This window comes from Dendrobates tinctorius, unplaced genomic scaffold, assembly GCF_039654945.1.
Source record: "Dendrobates tinctorius isolate UK_male_01 unplaced genomic scaffold, ASM3965494v1 ptg000098l, whole genome shotgun sequence".
In the NCBI taxonomy this organism is placed as follows: Eukaryota; Metazoa; Chordata; class Amphibia; order Anura; family Dendrobatidae; genus Dendrobates; species Dendrobates tinctorius.
Window position 1 is genome coordinate 36,918,032 of NW_027361766.1, and position 25,652 is coordinate 36,943,683.

Below are 25,652 nucleotides of genomic sequence, written 5' to 3' on the forward strand. Positions count from 1 at the left end.
CCATGTGCTTAGCTCCTTCATCACACAAAGTAATTTCACAAATATAAATAATCCAAATTTGTCAAAGAAAATCAAAAGGTCAATATAACAAAATTTAAATGATTTCCCAGATAGATACATATATACATACATATCTCCGCTGTAGAGGTTTACAACCTTTTTTTTACGCCTACTTGGGTGTTTGCTTTTTACTCGTAAATATTGGTATTGTTATTACTATAATTGCTATTTTATACAGCAGATGACATTTGCCGTGAATACTATGATATGATAAAAATAAGTCTCCTCCTTTTTCAGGTTGCACAATTGTCAGCTTCCTCTGCAGATGCACAATGGGGTTCCGCTTATTGATAAAATCTTTTGCTTTTGTTCTTCTTGTGGTTTTTGGTATCCCGGGAAATGTCTACATTGTGATCAAATTTTTGCACATTAGGATTTTGGAAAAGAAGCTCTTACCTACTAACACCATACTAATGACACTCTCAGTTGTTAACATTTTTGTGCTTCTGTCCCGTGTCATGTTACAGGCTCTGAACGCCATTGGATTAGAAAATATCTTGAATGATGGAGAATGCAGATTGTTTATCTTCACTTTTAGAGTTAGTAGAGCCATGTCGATTTGTGTAACCAGTTTGCTTAGCTGCCACCAGTGTATACTTATTGCACCAGCCAATAAAAAGTGGAAATACCTCAAACAAATAGTAAACCCAAATGTTTCAATTATATTGGCAATGCTTTTAGGAATGAACATGTCACTTTACCCTGCTGGTATTTTATATGGACGAGCACAATCCAATGATACCCTCTCACCGTACACATTGCGCCTAGCATACTGTGATGTTGACTTTCTAAACTATCTAACCTATATTATTAATGGATTGGTATCTGCGGTTCGAGAAATTATATTTGTGGGATTAATGATCCTTTCCAGTACCTATATTGTATATGTTCTCCATAATCATGGTAAAGCCATGAAGGGAAAGCGCAGTTCAGACAAAGTACAAAACAAGACAATTGAGTATAAAGCTTCGAAAGCAGTCATTATGTTTGTCATAATGTATGGACTATTGTTTGGCATGGATAACTGCATGTGGATATATACTATAACTATGTCCAACGTAGGCTCTGATGTCAGTGACACTCGATTATTCCTTGCTGCCTCTTATGCAGTGCTGAGCCCATATCTAATTTTTGCTACTAACCCTAAAGTAAACCAAGGATTCAAAAACCCATTCAGAAGAGAAAGGATTGAAAGAAAAATAGGTATTTCTTGACCAAGCAATTACCATTCTCAGATCATTACACTATTGTAGCGATTTAATTGCACTTTCTATTATACTGAAATAGAAGTTAAAGGGGTTGTCCATTACTCTGACGGCCCTTCTCCATCCCTGTTTCCCCCCATTTGTGTCGGCACTGGCTCTCCTAGTGATTGTGTGACATTGTTATGTCACGCGATCTCTGTGGCCAATCAGCTTCCGTCACCCCTCCTTTGGACAAATAAAGACATCCGAAGGAATTCAGAGCAGCCACAGCTATCATTCGCTTTGGATGTTAATTATGTTCATAGGGGGAGAGTTAAGCCAGCTCTGATTGATTGAAAGCATCACGTGACACAACAATGATGGCAAGTCCCGACAACACTGGAATGGTGAGTAGAAGTGTTATTATTTTACTTTGGAGAACCTACACATTGAGAAGGGATTGTCTGAGTAGTGGAAAACCCTTTTAATTTTCAATGGAAAAATGTAGAAGAGATACATTTGACAAATCCCTGAGAACTAGGTTTGTTATTTAACACAAGCATTATTGGTATGCAAGATTTTCACTGTGGCTTTATTCAGTGCCTATAGGGAACAGGTAACTATACCATTTGTATATAGCCTGTGGACACAAGCCTCAGCACAATTGGTCTGACTAATATATCTGGTGTGGAGTAGGTTATCAGTAGACAATACCATTTCATATAACTTATTATGCCAGTAGAAGGGGACAGCTAAGTTGTACCCTTTTTCTATGAGCCAGAAAAGAAATCTGCCTAAAGAATTGGTTTCCATAATGAGATTTGAGATAACCTTACAGTATATATAATGCTACACATAACACTTGTTGAAACTTCCCCTGGCAATAACATTTTTAAAATACTGTAGTTATCTTTGATGACAGCATGATGTGTTAATAAATTGTGCTGCAATAAAAGATATACGTGTACATACTATTTCAGACAGAAGATCATTAGGAATTAGAAAAGCAGTTGTGAACAAAATGAAATACAGTAGAAAGCTACATGTAATAAATGTGGACATGTGATCTGTTACTGTGTTCAGGAAAGTTTTAATTGAATATGATGTTGTATGATGCTTAAAGGGTTTTCCCACAAGCAAATGTAATTTTAATCAATAAATTTAAAAAAAAATTCCACATTTGGTTGTGATTAAATAAAATGCTTCTGTCCTGAGATAATCTTATAATGTGCCCCTGCTGTGTACTGTGTAATGGTTGTGTCTGACTGCACAGAATTTTGGTTTGATCATACTACATCTCCTGGGCAGGGGAGGAAGCAAAAGAGTATATAGAAATTACAGCATGGGATCACAAAGAATTCTTTCTTTGAGGTAAAACATAGCCTAACCCCTTCACGACAAGCGCCATACTAGTACGGTACATATCGTGTCTCCCCCTTTGATGTGGGCTTCAGCGGTGAGATCACTTCTTTTCCGGCACGTCAGCTGTTTTGAACAGCTGAAATATGCCCGGAACAGCTGTGGGTGGAATTGCGATCCACCCGAGGCTTTCAACCCGTTGAATGCTCCTGTCAAACTTTGACAGCAGCATTTAATGCTCGCTTCCGGCCATCAGGCCTGAAATTCGCTCATCGGTGTCCTTTGTCACGTGATCGTGGGTCACCGATGGGTTGGCATGACAACCAGAGGTCTCCTGGAGACCTCTATGGTCACTGACGGCTTGCTGTGATTGTCACCCGGCAGTCGGCGCTCATAGCAAGTGAGGTATTCTGCTACGTACAGGTGATCTGATCATCGCCTGTATGTAGCAGAGCAGATCGGGTTATGGCAGCTTCTAGTCTTCCATGGAGACTTTTGAAGAATGCCAAATGTAAAAAAATATGTTTTAAAAAATATTAAAAAGATAAAAAAATACAAAAAGTTTAAATCCCCCCCCTTTTGCCCCATTCAAAATAAATATTTTGCTTGGTCCTCTGCCCAGGAGCTGTGGTATGATCAGACCATGTCCCTGCACGGTCAGACACAGCCATTAGGGTACCGTTACACTTAGCGATGCACCAGTGATCCCGACCACGATATGACCTGGTCAGGATCGCTGATGCATCACTAAGTGGTCGCTAGTGAGCTGCCATACAGGCAGATCTCACCAGCGACATAGCAGCGGTCGGGGGTCGCTACTTACCTGTCAGACGAGGCGATCCTGACGTCCTCCTGCCCGCGTCCACACGTCGCTCGTCGGCACCACAGGAAGCCCAGCAGGAAGTGGCCGGCGAGAAGTGGCCCAGGACGTTCTCGCGCGATCAGCAATAATCAGCGGGGGAGCCGGTCGGAGGTAAGTATCACACATAGCGATATCGCTGCTGTGTCACAAAACCAGTGACATTACAGTGATATTGCTAGCGATATCGCTTAGGGTTAACGGGCCCATTACACAAGACACAGCAGGGGCACATTTATAAGATTATCTCACCACAGGAAAAAAATTTTAAACACATCCAATTGTGAAATGTATGAAGATCTATTGATTAGAATGAACTTTATTCATGGGACAACCCTTGAAGCTGTGACTAAAGCCCCCGTCACACACAGCACACCCCGTCACACAAGTTTTGTGACGCAGCAGCGATCTCACCAGCGAGATCGCTGTGTGTGACACTTTACCAGTGACCAGCCCCCTGCCGGTTATCACTGATCATCCTGGAATGGCCAGGACATTTTTTTGATCTCTGGTCTCCTGCTGGCCAGCATGCATCGCTGCGTGTGACAGGCGACAGACCAGCGATCAGCGAGCAGGAACTGGTAACTAAGTTAAACAGAGGGTTTCTAAGCGGCGTGCAGCGCTTAGAAACCCGATGTGTACTTTAGTTACCAGCGCGCTGGTGCAGGGAGCTGGTAACCAAGGTACACATCGGGTTTCTAAGCGGTGTGTGGCATCAGCGCGCTGGTAACTAAGGTACACAGTGGGTAACTAAGCGACGTGCGTCGCTTGTTACCCCCGTGTTGCTGGTGCTGATCGCTGGTGAAGCTGCCTGTTTGGCAGCTCACCAGCGATCATATAGCGACACACCAGCGATCCTGACAAGGTCATATCGTTGCCGGATCGCTGGTGCATCGCTATGTGTGACGGGGCCCTAAGTGTTAGTATAATTTTGATATGTATATATTACAGTCATAGCAGCTCATACCTGTTCACACTTATGTCATTCTATGAAGAGGTGCTGCTCAGATTTGGGCTACATTTATATCACATTTTTCCTGTACATCAGTGGTTGTCATGAGGCTTCCGTCTGAAGCCTTGAAAAATGGGATTTGGGTGGATCTGATGATGGGACTATTGAGTTTAGTGGGCTACTGCACTTTTGTTCCATCCTCAAAAAGGTGGCCACTGACAAAAAGAATGTCATAGAAAGCTCTTTCTGCTTCATTTAAAGTCAAATTCCCAGCCAGCAGTAACACCCGGAATCCTGCTCATCAGAACTTCAGGCACTAGTCCAGATGGTGCCATTGACGTGACAAAAATGCAATGAGAACCTGGCCTTATTTTGAAGTTCAGTTGGAGGCAGTAAATACCTCAATAGTTTGCTTAACACTCCACAAATCAGTCTAAAGTTGTTTTTAATTTATGCTGTATCCTATCCTAAGCTTCTACCCCAGGAGAGGTTAGAGCACACACAAATTTGCCAAATTGGGCTCCAAGTATCCCAATTTTATAGGTATAGTATATAAGGCATAATAAATCTTGAAGTTCATATATTCAATGTTTACATGTATCAGTCCAACTTTTTCTTAAATATGCATATACTGCAATCACAACAGCTTGCATTCTGTTAGGATGTGCTGGTCAGTTTTGTTTTATGTAAGTTTATGTTCAAATGCTCAGTAGTTACTTTAATTTCTAGATCTGTTTTGGCATCATAAAAAGGGAAATAAAATGTTCCTGTACTGGATCCATTCATTTGATCATAACTGAAGGGTCTTAAAATATTTTTTTTTTGTTTGCCTCTTTTCCAGCTGCTGGTTTTTATCTAGATCAAAAAACATAGTTTACACAACTTTTTTGTTTTGCCCAAATAAACAGAGAGCAACTGCATCCATGTAAATTTAAATATATGGGCAAAAGATTATAACAGATGTTTTTCATTTTTTATTTTTTGCTTCATTTGCTCTATTTGAAATAGTTCATGTTTTTTTCAATGTTTGTTCTGAAGGGAAGAAGACCGGGCTGTGGCTACCAATGAGACACCGGGTCCGGAACTGCCGGGGTCACGTCCGGTGTTGCAGGGGGGAAGAAATGGGAGACGGAAAAAAAAACATGATCCAGAGAGAAGGGACATGACAAGAGAAGGGAGGAGAGAGGGTTTAGCGTGGGAAGAGGCAGAGAGTTCCCACTGGAGAGGAGAGAGAGCAGGGACCTGCTGTGTGCCGCAGAGAGAGTTTGACTGCACGTTAGTAAGAGAGAACAAGGGCAGCGTACGCAGACAGGGAGAGTGTAGTGCAGGACTCCCAACCACAGAGCACATTAAACGGGAGGGTGTTGTGCAAAACTTCCGATTGCAGAACATGCCAAGTGGGAGAGTGTGGTGCAAAACTCCTGACTGCAGAGCATGCCTAGTGAGAGATTCTGGTAAAGGACTCCCAGCTGCATAGCAGCGTGATGAACTAGGGGCTCAATGGGTCAGACCGGTGAACGCCCGTTGCTGCCAGAAGAGTGAGCACTGAAGGTCTCAGTACCGGCATCAACTGGATCTCAAATTCCGTTTCTGGAGGAGTGAACAGCAACAGACTCATGATAAGTGAAGCAGTTAAATGCATAGACTGCGGCCCTGAGTTATACTGTTCTTCATGTCATTTAGCTTAAAAATCTGTTTAACTCCTGGCTGACTCCCTGTAAGGAGAACCCCTATTGTGTTAATTAAGCCACATCCTTGTTAACCCTTGCTCTGCACATCTGTGTTACTGCATCCTTTTACCTGCTTTACAGTTCCATTACAAATGGATGCCAACTGGATATGTGAACAGAGCTTCAGAAGCGCCATTCAATTACATATGGAAATAACTAGATATTGAACAAGCACACAGATTGGGACAATGACTGTTGAGAGTCATCTCTGAAAGCTGCCCATGGTGGAGGCTGATGATTTTGCAAGATTTCTAACAATTACATTTTCAGAGATTAGAAGTAAGGGAAGGTGAGCTGTTAATTGCTATATAGAAAACAGTGGACTATAGAGAAGTGGCTAGTATGTTAAGAGTTAACTGTTCCACTGGAATGTAACTACTGCACATTTTTGGCCCGTGCCTAGGCAGGCATCAGTTTCTTTACTCCATTAAAACCTGCTGTATAAAAAAATAAAGCTCTAAAATTAATTGCAAAGTTGCTTATTTTTGATTTTTTTCTTAGATTTTAATTTTTGGAATAAAATACATTTATTTTAAGCAATGCAATACCTAATGTCTTTCTGTTCTAGTCAGTTATGTTAGAACTTTTGCACAGTCTATTTTGCATATGCTGTGTATGTATTGTGAAAGTGATTTAGATCCTGTGACTTGCTCTCTATTGTATCTATCCTTTATACACCTGAATATGTTACTGTTTTGAAAATTAATAAATCGGACTTGGAAGAAGAATGTTGGCAGATTTTTCAGTTCACTCAGGGCCAGTATTAGTCTCACCCCAGGAAAATTTAAAAGTGGTGCCCTGAATTCTAACATATAATCCCTTTATGAAATCTCTATATATGCAGGGAAACATGCCTCCAACCGTTAAAAGAGTTTCCACTTTCATGAGAACTGACATTGTACCCGGGGAAGGTAAATACTGTGTCAATTTATTAATTTATATACCGGAAAATCCTGAAAGTAGAAATTCCTTATAATATTGAGATAGCTTAAAATCTAAAACAGCTGTACTGCAATAGCAAACCAAGAGTAGATTTTCTGTTTTATCTTAAAGGGTTTTCACATCTGAAAAAATTTTCAGCAAGCTCTGTAGCTTTCTGGTTCCTAGAGGTGTGCATTGAACACAACGTTAGGTTTTGGATTCACTTGCCAGCTCTGGCGGTTATAACTCAACCACAAGTATGCAATGTACAGTTATGTGCCTTCTACATTCTCAGCTGCTTCTCTCAATAGAACTCAATGACCCTTTATAGGAAGGAGGGAGTGGTCACACCTGCTGACTGATCAAATATGTAATAACACCAGCAGCCACCGGGGGGGGCAACCCAGCCGCAGACTCACTAAGCTTGTAGTAAAACCAGTGGCCACCGGGGCAAAACCCATATTAACCCCCGAGGGCCAGAAAGGAAAAAGGTAAGAGTCCAGACTTTGACAGATCCAAAAATCCCAGCGCTGCGTCTCCTGCTGTTTTTTTACATAAACAATGGCACGTGGCTGTTGAAAGGCTGCAGTCATTCCTATTCTATCAAAGTCGAAGAATAGTGAAGGCTGCAGCTAGTCAGCAGTTGCTGAATTAATAGAGGTCATGTGATATTGATGTCATGATGCTGATACATAACAGCACTGTGATCATAGGAATAGCGCCAGTATGGGAGGTAAGTGTAGAGTGTATTTTGTGCTGCACCTTGGGACTAAGAAGAAAGGGTAGTCCAGTAGTGGACAACTACTTTAATAATTTATGAAATCTTCTCTTGGCTTGTTTTTGATAAACACCCTTTTGTAAAGGTTATAGTACCTCTCTTTTCTTGGGTTTTTCCACTTTCATGGTTCTCCCCTGTAATGGCTAGCACTCAGTGTTCAGAAGATTTGTTCCTGATTATTAGCCCATGTAAACATGCCAGTGATAATATAAACTGATGAATAAGCAAAAACACTGAATTATTTATGACAAATCATTAAAAATCATGGCTATTGACTGCACATTGCACGGTGTACACAGAGGGTGGACTGCTAGTAACTAGAATGAGTATGTGGTGACATACAGTATTAATAATTTTTGTGTTGTCATCATTTCTTAATGATTCATGAAAACAAGCTAGAAAATAAGTGCTGATCGAATTGTATAAAGCCAGTCTGCACTCATTACTAGGTCAAAATCAGCAATAATTGAAAATACAGGGTGGCCTAAAAGTCACAAGACTACTTAAAAATAGAATAACTATAGTGTGTATTAAACATGCACAGTTATTATTTTACAAGCAATAAATATACTTCTTGGAAATTATTTTTATTTAGTTTTGTAGGTTATGACTGTAAGCTTGGCTAAGTGTGGAGGCCAATAGAATTCAGAGTTTCGTGAAATTATCTGCAGTCAAAAAATTTGTCTTACGATTACGTTTTGTGCCTCATTCTCAAATAAGGGCCAAGAACTCTTTATCTGCTTAAACCGCACCAAACCGTTACTTTTATGCCTCTCTCTTACATTAATAAAACAGATAGTTTTTTTGTACATTTGTGGAAAAGTCACATTTGCAAATGTGAAACTTGACTACCATGATAAGGAAAGCTTACAACCTGTATTTTGGCTGCAGAATAGGGGATCAGGACAAAAGTTGGGCTCCACACATACTACAATCTTATGCTTTTCTGCATTTCTAATTATCTGCATAAAGCCAACCAATCACACTACCAATTGCAATTTCTCTATGATGCACTCCATTAAAAGGAGTTTCAAGGAAGAAGCGAAATTTATAGTATCCAAACAGTCCATCTGCAATACACCCAGTACCATATACAGATGAACTGCTGGCTCCAAAAGCACCAGAAACACTTTCAGTTGAGTCAAGTGATGAAATGATTCCTGTCATGATGCATCTTCCTCTCACAGCACAGATTTTCTATAGGCAAGCTCAACTAAACCACAACTTATAACACAACAACTGAACAATCTTGTTAGAAATTTCGATCTGTCCAAGAGTCAGGCTGAGCTCTGAGGTTCCAGGCTACAGCTGCTTGCGATGTTCAGATTTCTCTATTCCACAACAGTGATAAAGATCTTGTCCAATACTTCTTCATAGACTGGGATCTTGTGGCATGCAACAGCATCAACAGTTTAATGGCAGCTCTGAAGGTAAGTAATAGTGTTGAGCGATACCTTACGATATTGGGAAATATCGGATGGGATTGGATCGGACCAATACCCAAAAAGTATCGGTTATCGCCGATTCCGATACTGGAAAAGAATGCAAGTCAATGGGACAGAAATATCAGAATTAAAATAAACCCTTTCTTTCCTTGTAGGTTAATTCTACATGAAAGAAAACAACTAATAATAATGTAGAATGTATTGGGGGAGGTGGAGGAGACATTAAAGGCACAGAGGTTTAGCCCAATCAAATGGAATAGCAGGAATATATTTTTTTAAGACGTTCGGAGTTACAAAGATATTGACTATGTTAACCTTTTTATATTTTGTCAGATATGTATGTTTCACTACTTCCATGCTCTTCACCTTCTTTTTTACTTCTCCCAGACTTTCTCCTTCATGATCCTCAGCAGCAGCATCTTTTTCATCAACTTCTCCTTCATCTTATTCATCTTCTTCTTCTTCACCTTCTTCCCATTATTCTTTTTTTTACATTCTTCATATTCTTCTTATTCAACTATTATTCTTCTTCATATTCTACTTGTTCATCTTCTTCCTATTCTTCTTCTTCTTCATCATATTCCTATTTGTGAGAGGCATTCCTGTAGTTGTTATCTATAAAAGTTTGAAGATTACACCTTCCGTTCTGCCTGTCACAAAAGATTTACAACAGGACTTGTCCGCGTTCAGTTTGGCCTGCAGTGGCAGGCATTTTCCAGGGGCACCATGAGGAGGAACGGACTCACCCTCATACACTGCTTAGTCTTCTTCTGCTTATAATTTAGATAATATCTTTTGCTCTGATTTTTAGTCTTATGCTTAATGTTCTTCTGCTTTTTGTTCTTCTGCTTCTTGGTCTTCTGTCTCTTGTTGTTCTGTATCTTGGTGGTTGTCTTCATGTTCTTTGTCCTCTTGGTCATCTTCATCAGGGTCATCTTTTTGGTCTTCTTTGGGGTGGTCTTCAGGGTCGTCGTCTTTGGGGTCATCGTCTTCTTCGGGGTGGTCTTCAGGGTCTTCGTCTTCAGGGTCATCGTCTTCGGGGTCGTCGTCTTCTTCGGGGTCGTCTTCATGGTCGTCGTCGTCTTCAGGGTCGTCGTCAGGGAGATCCAGAGTGATTACCAAAAACCATTTCAAAAAGCTTGAACTTGGAAATGTAGCAGAAGGTACAAGAAGGCTGAGGAACTGCCGAGAACCAGCTGACAGTATTGGAACCCGGATGTGTAGCAGAAGGTACACATGAAAAACAAAGTTGCAAGGCCACGTGCCGGCCACAGTTACCAAAACCCAGAGTCCTACAGGGGGTGCTTGTCCTATTGGCACTATGGAACCAGCCTTTATTGCCAGATCCCGCAGCCCACATAGGAAGCACCTAAACTGCAGGCACCATAGAGTTGGCTAACCCGACTGCAACACGAAAGGACAAAGTTTTGGAGGCAAAGTGACGTTAACACTACCCGGAAACAGCTGGCACCATAGAGTCGGCTAACCCGACCGCAACACGACAGGATAACGTATTGGTGGCAAAGAGATGTTGACACTACCCGGAAACAGCTGGCGTGCTGAAACCAGGCTGGGCAGGAGGGAGTACCCGTGCTAAAGACACTGCTGAGAACCAGCTGACGGTGCTGGAACCTGGATGGATAGCAGAAGCTAAAAGAGCCAATGGAACTACCGAGGACCAGCTGACGGTGTTGGAACCCGGAGGGGAAGCAGAAGGAACAGGAGACAATTTCACTACCGAAGACAAAGCTGATGGTACTGGAACCCGGTTCCTAAGCAGGAGGTACATGTGCTAGAAAGCACTACCAAGGACCAGCAGACGTTGCTGGAACTCGGATACCGAAAAGGAGGCACCAAAGCCATAGGCACTGCCGAGAACCAGCTGATGGTACTGGAACCCGGATGGGTAGCAGAAGGTTCCCATGAAAAAGAAAGTTGCAAGGCCATGAGCCGGCCGCAGTTACCGAAACTCACAGTCCTACGGGGGGTGCTTGTCCTATTGGCACTACGGAACCAGCCTTTATTGCCAGATCCCGCAGCCCACATAGGAAGCACCTAAACTGCAGGCTCTATAGAGTCGGCTAACCCGACCGCAACACGACAGGACAACATATTGGTGGCAAAGTGACGTTGACACTATCCGGAAACAGCTGGCGTGCTGGATCCAGGCTGGGCAGGAGGGCGTACCTGTGCCAAAGACACTGCCGAGAACCAGCTGACGGTGCTGGAACCCAGATGGGTAGCAGAAGCTAAAAGAGCCAATGGAACTACCGAGGACCAGCTGACAGTGCTGGAACCCGGAGGGGCAGCAGAAGGAGCAAGAGCCAATGGCACTACTGAGGACAAGCTGATGGTACTGGAACCCGGTTACTAAGCAGGAGGTATCTGTGCTAGAAAGCACTACCAAGGACCAGCAGAGGTTGCTGGAACTCGGATACCGAAAAGGAGGCACCTAAGCCAAAGGCACTGCCGAGAACCAGCTGACAGTACTGGAACCCGGATGGGTAGCAGAATTAACAAGAGCCAATGGAACTACCGAGGACCAGCTGACGGTACTGGAACCTGGAGGGGTAGCAGAAGGAACAAGAGCCAATGGCACTACCGAGGACCAGCTGATGGTACTGGAACCCGGTTACTAAGCAGGAGATACCTGTGCTACAAAGCACTACCAAGGACCAGCAGACGTTGCTGGAACTCAGATACCGGAAAGGAGGCACCTAAGCCAAAGGCACTGCCGAGAACCAGCTGACGGTACTGGAACCCGGAGGGGTAGCAGAAGGAACAAGAGCCAATCGCACTACCGAGGACCAGCTGATGGTACTGGAACCCGGATGGGTAGCAGAAGCTACAAGAGCCAATGGAACTACCGAGGACCAGCTGACGGTGTTGGAACCTGGAGGGGAAGCAGAAGGAACAGGAGCCAATGGAACTACCGAGGACCAGCTGATGGTACTGGAACCCGGTTACTAAGCAGGAGGTACATGTGCTAGAAAGCACTACCATGGACCAGCAGACGTTGCTGGAACTCGGATACCGAGAAGGAGGCACCTAAGCCAAAGGCACTGCCGAGAACCAGCTGACGGTACTGGAACCCGGATGGGTAGCAGAAGGTACACATGAAAAACAAAGTTGCAAGGCCGCGAGCCGGCCGCAGTTACTGAAACCCACAGTCCTACAGGGGGTGCTTGTCCTATTGGCACTATGGAACCAGCCTTTATTGCCAGATCCCGCAGCCCACATAGGAAGCACCTAAACTGCAGGCACCATAGAGTCGGCTAACCCGACCGCAACACGAAAGGACAAAGTTTTGGAGGCAAAGTGACGTTAACACTACCCGGAAACAGCTGGCGTGCTGGAACTAAGCTGGGCAGGAGGGAGTACCTGTGCCAAAGACACTGCTGGGAACCAGCTGGCTGTGCTGGAACCCAGGGTAAATACTGCAAACAGAGTGGAGCCAGAGGCCTAATTGGAGTAAGTTTAAAATCTGTAGTTGCGTGAGTGTGGACAGAGCAGGAGAAATTGCCGGACACACAGCTGGGGATCAGATGTCATTTCTGGACCCCTATAGCACTGGAGCATATGTTGAATGTGCAGATGGCACTTCTGAGCAGCAACTGGCGGTGTTGGAGCCCAGGGTCAATCAGGGTGTAGGCTGAGGCCTAATTGGAGCAAGTTTAATATCTGATGTTGTGTGAATGTGGACGGAGCAGGAGATTTTGCCGGACACACAGCAGGGGTGCAGCTGGCGTTACTGAACCCCACTAACACAGGAGCTAGTGTTTTTCTCTGTGCAGACGGCACTTCTGAGCAGCAACTGGTGGTGTTTGAGCTCAGGGTCAATCAGGGTGTAGGCTGAGGCCTAACTGGAGCAAGTTTAATATCTGATGTTGTGTGAATGTGGACGGAGCAGGAGATTTTGCCGGACACACAGCAGGGGTGCAGCTGGCGTTACTGAACCCTAATAACACTGGAGCTAGTGTTTTTCTCTGTGCAGACGGCACTTCTGAGCAGCAACTGGCGGTGTTGGAGCCCAGGGTCAATCAGGGTGTAGGCTGAGGCCTAATTGGAGCAACTTTAATATCTGATGTTGTGTGAATGTGGACGGAGCAGGAGATATTGCCGGACACACAGCAGGGGAACAGCTGACATTACTGAACCCCACTAACACAGGAGCTAGTGTTTTTCACTGTGCAGACGGCACTTCTGAGCAGAAACTGGCGGTGTTGGAGCCCAGGGTCAATCAGGGTGTAGGCTGGGGCCTAATTGGAGCAAGTTTAATATCTGATGTAGTGTGAATGTGGAGGGAGCAGGAGACATTGCCTGACACACAGCAGAGGAGCAGCTGGCATTACTGAACCCCACTAACATAGGAGTTAGTGTTTTTCTGTGCAGACGGCACTTCTGAGCAGCAACTGGCAGTTTTTGAGCCCTGGGATTACAGTTCAGGTGGTAGAAGCATGAACACAACAGGAGACCTGGATACTGTTGCCAACCAATTATTTAATCTAGAAGAGGACTGGCAAATTACAGCGAGATCCAGGCCTTGTTCATTTTCAGAAAAGTAAGCCAGTCAACGTTATCGGAGGATAGTCGCATGCGACCGTCTGTTAGTACACCACCTGCGGCACCAATGCATACTGGCTAAGCTCTGGCCATGTGTCCAGCTTAGAGACCCAAAACTTGAAGGGGGAAGAGCGGTCTGGGAGTACACTGAGAGGGTAAGACATGTAGTCTGTCACCATCTGACGGAAACGTTGCCTCCTGCTGACTGGAGCCATCTGTGATGGTGTAGACATTTGTAGCGGGGACACAAAACTTTGCCACATTTGGGCCATACTGGTCTTGCCTTGTGCTGAGGCGCTGCTTCTGCTCCCTCTTTGTGCAGAGCTTCCTCCACTGCCTCGACGTACAGAGCTGTTTTGTAAAGCACTAGCAGCACTGATCTCGGGTGGAATGGAGAACATGATGGAATGCACCAGTGTGTCTTGGTACTCCCGCATTTTAAGCTCAGGGTTCAACGGTGTTATGAGGCTTTGTAAGTTGTCCCTTTAGCGAGGATCTAGGAGGGTGTACACCCAATAATCAGCCATGTTGAGAATGTGGGCGATGAGGTGGTTGTTTCTCAGGCACTGCAGCATGAAATCAACCATGTGCTGCAGACTCCCAACTGGCCAAGAAACGCTGTCCCCTGCTTGAGGCGTCATCTCTGCCTGCTCTGCATCACCCCACCCTCGCTCTACATACTGACTACTAGAGCATTGTGTACCTCCCTCCCCTGGAGAGATGTCTTCCTCCACCATTGACCCCTCCTCATCCTCCTCACAAAGTGTCCCCTGCTTGGGCCTTTGTGAGGAACCACGTTGCACAGACTGTCCAGAAGCAGATGGCATTTGTGACTCCTCATCCTCCACCTCTTCCAAAACCTTGTCCCTTAGTGCTTGCAGTGTTTTTTGAAGCAGGCAGATAAGGGGGACAGTCATGCTGACTAGTGCATCATCTGCACTCGCCATCCGCGTGGAATCATCGAAGGCACACAAAACGTGGCAGATGTTCTTCATAGAGGCCCACTCAGTGGTGGTGAAGTGTGAACGGCGCGCAGTACGACTTGTTTGCGCCTGATGCAGCTAGTACTCCATTACTGCTGCCTGCTGCTCACACAACCACTCCAACATATGTAACATTGAATTCCACCTGGTGGGTAGGTCACATATGATGCGATGTTCCGGAAGGCAGAATCGGCGCTGCAGAGCTGCAATGCGCGATCTTGCCATGCTGGAACACCGCAAGTGAGCGCACTCTATGCGGACCTTGTGCAGCAGGGCATCAAGATCCGGATAGTCCCTCAAAAAACTCTGCACATGTGCCAGACATGGGATGTGAGTGAGGTTGCCTAGGCCCAGAGCTGCCACCAGATTTCGGCCATTGTCACACACTACCAAGTCTGGCTGGAGATTCATTGGCACAAACCACACATCGCTCTCCTGCTTGATGGCATTCCAGAGCTCCTGCACTGTGTGGCTTCGATTCCCCAAAGAAATTAATTTCAGTACGGCCTGTTGACGTTTGACCATGGCTGTGCTCATATCGGTCGTAACAGGTAAGCATTCACGGGTCCATGTGGAGGTAGAAAGTGAAGGCTCCTGCAGCGCTGATTCTGAGGAACTGGAGTATGAGGAGGAGTCAATGTGTACAGACTGGATTCCTGCAAACCTTGGAGTTGGCAGAACACGTACAGCGCCCCTCTCAAGATCTGTACCCGGCTCCACAACAATTACCCAATGGGCAGTGAGGGAAAGTTATCGTCCCTGTCCATGGTTACTGGTCCACGCATTGGTGGTCAGGTGGACCTTGCTACTGACGGCGTTTAGTAGCGCATCTTTAATTTTTCCCTCCACATGCTTTTGCAGGGCAGGGACGGCTTGCCTGCTGAAATAAAAGTGGCTGGGCACGTTGTATTGTGGGACTGCCAATGCCATGAAGTTCCGGAAGGTGTCAGTCTCCACCAGCCTGAATGAGAGCATTTCAAGGGACAGTAGTTTTGCAATGCCAGCATTCAGAGCCTGTGCTCGGGGATGGTGTGCCGAGTATGGCCTCCTTTTCTACCATGCCTGTGCTACCGATGGCTGTAGAGCAGCCTAGGAGTGTGAGGATGACAAGGAACGTGGTGCTGTGGGTGGAATTACACTGGCTCTCTGGACAACAGTGCCAGAGGTTCTTCCATGGCGATCCTGTGAGGAAGCCGAACCAGCTGTGTGTGAGCTGGAGGAAGAGGCTACAACACGAGCTGAAGAGGTGGTAGGTGGTGCTGTAGGTTGGCCTATGTCTTCATTGTGTCTTTGTAACTCCACCACGTGCTTGGTCTGCACATGTTTCCACATATTTGTGGTATGGAGGTTGCTGACACTTTTCCCTCTTTTGACTTTCTGATTACACAGCTTGCATTTGACAAAGCAAATGTCATCTGCAACTGTATCAAAAAAGGACCACGCACTGCAAGTCCTGGGAGCACCAGTTTTGGGTTTTGGAAGAGGAATGCTACTAATGGGTGCCGAAGTGGAGGCTACAGGCAACCAAGTCTGCCCCCTCCCTCTCCCTCCTGTTTTGGCCATTTGGGGAATCTCTTCCTCAGAACTACTCACACCACCTTCCTGTTCCTCAAGCCATGATGGGTCAAGGACCTCATCATCTACACTACCCTCTTCAAACACCTGCTTCTCCTGGGTAGTCTCGCCAGAACAGTACGCACCTGAAAGTGGCACCTGAGTCTCATCATCAGATGCGTACAGAGGTGTGCTGACCATAGGTACTGGCCCACCAGCCTCTTCACATTCAGAGAGACAAAGAAGTTGCGCATCACTGCATACTCCCTCTTCTTCACATTCTAGAATGCTGCTTGGCTGGCCCCCTGTTTCCAAGCCAAGAGATTCAGAGAACAGAAGTAGAGATGGCTCCTGTCCAGGGCTCTCTGACTGCCTGGGCAATTTGGCAGGTGGTGAAGAGACAGATGGTTGCTCTTCAGTGCTCTGGACCTGAGAGTATATGGAAGTAATTGAAATCGATGCGTTAGGTGCCATCCATCCGACAACGGCTTCAATTTGTTCGTCCCGCAGCAGTGGGGTACGGTGAGCTCGTACAAAGCTGCTCATAAAGGACTGTTCCCTGGTAAAACTGGGGGATGCTGAGTCACTGGTGCCTGCAGCATGCACAGAATCCCCACGTCCTCTCCCTGCTGAAACTCCACGCCCATGACCACGTGCCTTACTCCCTGCCTTCTTCATCTTGGTAGACTGATAAAGATAGGCAGAAAAGTACCAAGGGCTTAGTGTGCTTATTCCTGAACAGCTGCTAACAGGTATAAGAAACACTAATTTTATAAAGTGTGGATTACACTTTAATATGAGCTAATGTGGCCCACACAACTGTAAAGTGGAATGTTTGGTGAACTTTATTTACGTGTTTTTTTATACAAAAAAAAAGGATGTGACCAAAGATGTAAAAGCGATAGTATCACAAACTTTTTGTAGCTATTACAATGCAGGAAGGTAACCTACAATGCAATAAATGAGGCTACAAAAAATAGGCTAATACTAATCTGGCTGGGGCTGCAGGGCACAAGCCAGCAGAAAGGCTCCTCTATCTACTCCTATATAGTGTTTGCATCCAATCTAGCTGGATACGGATGGTAGCACACTAATAGGAGAAATTCAGGAAAAATAAGCAGCACTACAGCAAAAAAGGACAATGAATGAGGCAGTGACGCACGCTGAGCGGACTACAACCAGGGGTGGCTGCAGAACACACTACAGCGTGAGCTGCACTCACACACAGAGACTTCACAGACAGCTGTGAACAGTGCAGAGAACTGTGCACTAGCACTGAAAGGCTGCAAAAAGGCTCCTCTATCTACTCCTATATAGTGTTTGCAACCAATGCAGATGGATACGGATGGAAGCACACTAATAGGAGAAATTCAGGAAATATAAGTAGCACTACAGCAAAAAAAGACAATGTATGAGGCAGTGATGCACGCTGAGCGGACTACAACCAGAGGTGGCAGCAGAACACACTACAGTGTGAGCTGCACTCACACACACAGACCTTGCAGACAGCTGTGAACAGCGCTGCAAGGCAAAATAAAGCTTCACACAGCGCTTGCTAAAGTAGCCTGGCTAAAGCACAATATAGCAAATCGCTATCTCAAACTGTCCCTCAGAGTCAAAACAGCAGCGTCCTGTCCCTAACTGAATTCACAGCAGAGTGAACAAAAACATGGCGGCGGCGGCTTTTATAGTGCATCATGACATCATTTTAGCAGCCAATCACAGCCATGTCATTAGTTAACATGCCTAAATGCCTAACACGATTTGCCCACACTTCTTAGGATTCCTCAATGGCTGAATCAAAACAAACTGGCTCATAACATTATGGGAACTTCTGATTCCGGTATTCCATATGCAAAAAGTATCGGAACTCAGTATCGGAATTCCGATACCGCGAATATTGGCCGATACCCGATATTTGCAGTATCGGAATGCTCAAGACTAGTAAGTAATAAACCAGAGGAATGGAAGCTCTTCATCAATTCGTCCAAAACAAGTCTAAAGTTGTCTTGCTTAATAATGCCAATGTGCTACCTTCAATACCAGTTGATTATGCAGTTTACATGAAAGACACATATGAATGACTACATGAAAAAACTGTTGGGGTGCCTCAATTATAAATGACATTTGTGGCTCCTCTGTGGTGACTTAAAGGTGGTTGCCCTCTCCACGCCACAAAGTACTGCTGCTTTCTCTGTGAGTGGGATAGTCGTGCAGAAAAATATCACTTCAAAAAAAGGACTGGCCTCTTTGATATTCATTTCAGCCAGGGAGTTAATGTGTTCTGCATCCACCACTTGTTGACCCATATAAGATTTTGCTATGACCATTGCATATCAAGTTGGGCCTTTGTAAAGGCAATGGATAAAAATGAAAAAGCATTAAAGCATCTCATTGACAAATGTCCAACATTGCATGAAGCAAAGATAGAGGAAGGAGTCTTTATTTGACCTCAGATTAGTAAGCTTATTCAAGTTGAGGGATTTCTACGTTTGTTGCCGGCCAAGGAAAGGCTGAATGTGCAGCATTCATATTAATGGTAACTAATTTTTTGGGAAACTCAAGAGCAGATAACTAGGAAGGGTTGGTGGAAAAATCTCAAAACATAAGGTTCTTGGCTGTAACATGTTGCTAAAGACTTATAGACTTTTTTCCACCATACTGCATCACAGAGTGCAACGAGCACGGTGAGAGATTTCACCAAGCCATTGTGGCTATGAAGAAATGATATCAAGGAAAATGGAATCCATCAATGATTGAAGATTACTGTTGGGCAACTGTAAGAGATGATCCAATGCAGGAGGAGTACAAGAGACAAGAAAAAAGTGTTGTCACTGAATCAGAATAAATTTTGTAGAGCAATTTCAGTAACTATTTATAATTTTCAATAGTTTTTAGACATATTTTAGTTATTTGAATTATTGATAAGTTTCCTCTAAATAAATATCAGAAAATTAGCATAACAAAATATTCGGAATCTTTATATTTGCAAAAGTAATACATGTTTCAAAGTACTGAATATTTTGACAGTAATTATGTATAGCTGTAAATGAAAAATTCTTTAATATCATGGAAAGCCAAATAAAAGTTTTTATTCTCAGATTTCAATTCAGGAGGTAAAAATCATTAAGAAATGACTCATAACTTAACCTGACAACTTTTGAAAATATTTAGAACAGTATAATTTGATTCAATTGCTGCACTACATGTGTCCTGTACAGAAATATATTAAGCATCCTTTGAGCCCTCTGTAGTGAGCTTTAAGATATGCCCTGTTACTGGAATCGCCATTGGGTTGATGTTGAAAATGTAGGATGTAAACACAATTGATTGTTGATATTGTAAATAATTGTTTTATTTTTACTCTTTGTTTTCTTGTAAATTTCTCCATAACTATTTTTCAAGGATTACACATGAATATTCTGAAAAAAGTAAAAAAGTTAATAGCAAATACGTTAGTATATTTTTAAAAGATCTAGTGATTTTTGGGCCACCTCTTACGAGGCTCCCATACACATCGTATAAGGCTCCGATACACAACAAATTAATGTGGACCAAACTTGCCAATATTAATAGCTTCAGGCAACAGTGCCATGTGTATGGAGGCACTTTACTTTTCCCTCATGGTTGAATGTTGGGGGTGATAAGGACTATTTTGTTTTTAAGAGATAAGCATCCACCTGAGGAGACAGACACTGACTTTCTCATTGAGGACAAAGGAGTCAAACTGAGCAAGTGTTTCTGTATAGTGGAGAGTCCAGCAACATATCTGACAGCCAAGTGATAGGCTGAGCTATTGTTGGCTGACAGTTATAAACAGTAGAACAATGTACCACAACTCCAGAGTCTGCTAAATATTTTTAAAGGTCTTTTGTAGTCAGGCAGGGGTTCTTATTTGCCTCTCTTGCAATCCTAGCAAATCTACCAGCTCTCACTGAAATTTTGAGGTTAGAAAAGACTGGGTTTTTATAAAGTTGGGAAATTTGCATCACCTAGCCTTTCCTAAAGGCCCCGTTAAACACACCGATCTCTCCAGCAAGATCGCTGTGTGTGATGGGGATCAGCGACCGGCCCCCCCTGCCGGGTATCGCTGATTGTGCTGGATCGGCCTGGGCCGTTTTTCGATCACTGGTTTCCCGCTGGCCAGCACGCATCGCTGCGTGTGGCAGCGAGAGACCAGCATCAGTGACTCTGGTTTCTAATGTAAACATTGGGTATCCAGTAGCCGCGGCTCCTGGATACCCGCTGTTTACCTTGGAAACCGGAGTACACGCTGGTTTCGAAGGTAAACATTGGTATCCAGGAGTCATACAGCTCTTAGATAACCGGTGTTTACCTTGGAAACCAGAGTGTACACCGGTTTCCAAAGTAAACAGCGGGTATCCAGGAGCCGCGGCTCCTGGATACCCGATGTTTACATTAGAAACCAGCGTCCAGCGTCGCTGGTCCTGACTGCTGGAGGGGCTGTCTTGTGACAGCTCACCAGCGATCAGCCTAACAATGTCCCAGCGATCCCATCATGTCGGATTGTTGGTGGGATCGCTGGGACATCGTTATGTGTAACGGGGCCTTAACAATGGCAGTTAACAAGGTATAACCTTAGCAGGCTAATTAAGGTCTGAATACTTGGTCAAAGTTATCTGAGTACACAAATGTACAAGGGTGCCAAATTTTTGCATTGGTCCAAAATGCAAAATGTAAAAATTATAATTATTTTTTTCCCTAAATGTATAGGAAATGTGCCATCTTTAACTGTATTGGAGCCATGCTTATTGCTCGCAGGAGAGAGCTACCGTATTTTTCAGACTATAAGCACCGGACCATAAGAATCACTCCAAACTTTCTGGAGGAAAATAGGGGAAAATATTTAATGTGTCAAATGGGGGTCTGTCTTACAGTCCTGAATTCAGTGTACCGGTGAGGGGGGCAGCGGTGGTGGTTGAACGAGGTCACAGGAGGTGCACTTACATAGTTTCTGTTAGGGTTGCGGATCGCACTAAATATAAAATATGAGAAAGTGCGATTGCAACCCGGGGTCCACCGTGCAGAGGTGGTATGCTGCTGCTACGTAATGGCGGAACTAGATGGTGGGTAAACGCTTGCTCACACGTGGGTTAACTTCACCCAATGTGAATAGAGGTGAACTCTGTTGCTCCACAGAGCCGCTGAAACAAACGCCAGAGCCTGTTGAACTCACAGAGCTCAGCTGAGTGAGTGCTAATTAGGGGTCACAGAGCCCTGTCCTAGAGACACCGGACTAGAGTTCCTCTAGACCATCAGCACTCGGCGCCGTGGCTGCGGTGCCAGCAAAAGGTAAAAGTATATACCAAGTGCACACAGTGCCGCTTCGGCGGATGCCACTAACCACCCAGGACGGGGAGGAAAGCGCTGGTGCGGTATGATAGTGCCCATAGCAGGGAGTCACAGTTGGATGCTAGTGTGCGTAAAGTACTGGGAGCATGGTGGCTTGAGCATAGCCACCCATTGGCGCTGACTCTCACTCTGAATCCCTAACCAACATGCGTATCAAAGGGAGGAGAGTTTTAATGAGTCAGTCACCAGATACATGCATCCATCATCACACACACAAATAAGCATAAGAGTCTATCCTAGCGCATGGCCAAGCGGCCATGCAACTCATTTTTAGTGGCGTCCTTCCGGGACCTTCCCAGAGATGGAGCAATCTGATCAGGAGCGGGACCTGCGCATGTGACCTCCGACCTCCAATGAGAGGTTGTCCCACGGTCATGCTCAGTACCCAAAAGATAGGACTTAGTCCCAGAAGCGTCTACTTGCTGCTGACTCAGGCATGGAGATATAGCAGACCCAGAATGAGCAACCAGACGCCTAGCATCAACCTGGGCAAGACACCTGGAGCGATGACCCTGCTGAGCAGGAATCGCTGTGGCTGCAGAGGAATGGGAGACCGCAGAGAGAATGGCTTGTGATTCCCCCTGTGCAGTGGGGAAAGCTTGACGCCTAACAGTTTCAATGTGAAGGAGTCTGGGAAAATGGCCACCGGAGGTGGCACATGCACAGATTGAGATCTCTTGAGATGAAACCTTGGGAGATGAGGTCTTGGTGCCGAGCTCTTAATCTGTACATGTGTCGCCTCCAATGTCCAACACATTGAAACCATGGATGTGCAGGGACTCTAGGCTTTCACAAAATGTCGACAGGGCTCCAGCCTGCAACTCACAGCGTCGCAATTCTGAATAGCCCCTACTCCCATACCAGGGCCTGCAACATGGCCTGTAGTATTGCCCATATATATGTAATATCTCATTGCTCACCTCTGCTGTATAAATCACTGGAGATATGTATATACCTATATCTCCTAAGTGTTTATTATGATCTGGTCTTTGCTGATACTGCAGAGGATGATATAGAACATTCAATTTCCAGAGAATAACTTATGGGCATAATTTGGTGAATTCGAATTTTGGCAGAACTGCTCATCTCTAGTGTTTACATGAACAATTTTGAATATGTTCTAATTTATTCTCAATGTACAAATAGCTGCACCTAGTGTAATTAACATTCCTAAAGGGATCTCAAATGTTTCAAGTAAACTGGTACTTAAATTTAATTATTATTTTTCATCTTTTTTTTTTAATGAGTCCCTTGTGGAGTAAGAGCAAAGACATACAACTATAAATACCAATGTTTTAGTCCTGCATCACATATGAACTATCACTCTACACTGTATCGAGGGTAAGTTACCAATCATTACATTTGTAGTGACATGGGATTGGAGATAGTGTTTTCTGAATATTCTCTGCCTTGAAGTTCTAATGTTTTGTAATGTAGCAGCATATTATGATGATTGCATATGAACAAAAAATGTAAATGAATGAACTCATTATTTGCTACTGTAACTTGCAATCTTCCAGTGTTCCTTCTACACTTTGCATTAGAGAAAGGAAGGAGTTAAAACAACCCGTATTTAACCTGCATCTAAGCTAGTTAATGATGTAACATTTTTTCTTTACATCTTCTGTAGAGTGAGTTACTAGACCTACAGTCAGTATGCTAGAAAACACTCATTGTGATAAATGCTATAGAAATAGATAAACCAACATTTTTTCACAATCTCTCCTCTAATAGAAATACCAAGATTAGAGTTAAGTGAATCTTTACAAATATTTTATATCTTTTCTAGCTGATGAATCAGAACAGTTTGCTATAAATCCAAATCTTGAAAACCATATTTATATACTTACTTTTTCATTCTTCTATCTTAATAATTAACATCATACCAATTTTCAATCAGTCTCAACCTTGGGAAAACAATTGCATAGTTTCTATTCAGAGCTAAAGAAGAATTAGGAACCTGAAAAGCAATTATTAGCAATAGCATGCTCATTTTACCTCCATGATGTACGAATTGCATTGATGTTTTTCTGTGGGTACAACAGCTCCATTAAGCATTATCAGTGGGATCACCATTTTTTTTCTTTTACCAAGCAATAACCATTCCATATGTATTTGACGGAAGTAAAACCTCTGTCTATCTCTATGAAACTCGAGATGTATGGAAGTGCATTTGGAGCGCCAACGTGGATGAAGGATGCCATACAAAGGCTCCAAACTCCTTAGTTTTTCCTAGGCATTGCCCCACCATGTGCTTAGCTCCTTCATCACACAAAGTAATTTCACAAATATAAATAATCCAATTTTGTCAAAGATAATCAAAAGCTCAACATAACAAAATTTAAATGATTTCCCAGATAGATACAATATACAGTCTCCGTTGTAGAAGTTTACAACCTTTTTTACGCCTACTTGGGTGTTTGCTTTTTACTCATAAATATTAGTATTGTTATTACTATAATTGCTATTTGATACAGTAGATTACATTTGCCGTGAATATTATGATATGATAAAAATAAGTCTCCTCCTTTTTCAGGTTGCACAATTGTCAGCTTCCTCTGCAGATGCACAATGGAGATCCGTTTATTGATAAAATCTTTTGCTTTTGTTCTTCTTGTGGTTTTTGGTATCCCGGGAAATGTCTACATTGCAATCAAATTTTTGCACATTAGGATTTTGGAAAAAAAGCTCTTACCTACTAACACCATACTAATGACACTCTCAGTTGTTAACATTTTTGTGCTTCTGTCCCGTGTCATGTTACAGGCTCTGAACGCCATTGGATTAGAAAATATCTTGAATGATGGAGAATGCAGATTGTTTATCTTCACTTTTAGAGTTAGTAGAGCCATGTCGATTTGTGTAACCAGTTTGCTTAGCTGCCACCAGTGTATACTTATTGCACCAGCCAATAAAAAGTGGAAATACCTCAAACAAATAGTAAACCCAAATGTTTCAATTATATTGGCAATGCTTTTAGGAATGAACATGTCACTTTACCCCTCTAGTATTTTATATGGACGAGCACAATCCAATGATACCCTCTCACCGTACACATTGCGCCTAGCATACTGTGATGTTGACTTTCTAAACTATCTAACCTATATTATTAATGGATTGGTATCTGCGGTTCGAGAAATTATATTTGTGGGGTTAATGATCCTTTCCAGTACCTATATTGTATATGTTCTCCATAATCATGGTAAAGCCATGAAGGGAAAGCGCAGTTCAGACAAAGTACAAAACAAGACAATTGAGTACAAAGCTTCGAAAGCAGTCATTATGTTGGTCATAATGTATGGACTATTGTTTGGCATGGATAACTGCATGTGGATATATACTATAACTATGTCCAACGTAGGCTCTGATGTCAGTGACACTCGATTATTCCTTGCTGCCTCTTATGCAGTGCTGAGCCCATATCTAATTTTTGCTACTAATCCTAAAGTGAACCAAGGATTCAAAAACCCATTCAGAACAGAGAGGATTGAAAGAAAAATCGGCATTTCTTGAGCACTTAGAGCAGGCTCAAGATACCAAGCAATAACCATTTTCATATCATTACTCAATTATAAAGACTTAATTGCAATTTCTATTATACTGAAATAGAAGTTAAAGGGGTTGTCAATTACCCTGACAGCCCTTCTCCATCCCTGTTTCCCCCATTTGTGTCAGCACTGGATCTCCTAGTGATTGCGTGACATTGTTATGTCTCGCGATCTCTGAGGCCAATCAGCTTCACTCACCCCTCCTTTGGACAAATTAAGACATCAGGAGGAAGTGAGGGCAGCCACAGCTATCAATTGCTTTGGAAGTCAATTATGTTCATAGGGGGGAGAGTGAAGACAGCTATGTTTGATTGCAGGCATCGCATGACATAACAATGATGTC

General features: G+C 43.7%; 2 protein-coding genes across 2 annotated transcripts; both read left to right on the top strand.

Annotated features, from left to right (window-relative positions):
- Window positions 1–332: 332 nt before the first annotated feature.
- Window positions 333–1,274, top strand: LOC141099165 (olfactory receptor class A-like protein 1). Its single transcript, XM_073587311.1, has one exon. It carries the CDS (start codon window positions 333–335, stop codon window positions 1,272–1,274), a length of 942 nt encoding a protein of 313 aa, XP_073443412.1.
- A 23,058-nt stretch (window positions 1,275–24,332) lies between these two features.
- LOC141099166 (olfactory receptor class A-like protein 1) lies at window positions 24,333–25,274 on the top strand. The gene has a single exon (XM_073587312.1). The coding sequence runs from the start codon at window positions 24,333–24,335 to the stop codon at window positions 25,272–25,274; it is 942 nt and encodes a 313-aa protein (XP_073443413.1).
- Window positions 25,275–25,652: the final 378 nt, after the last annotated feature.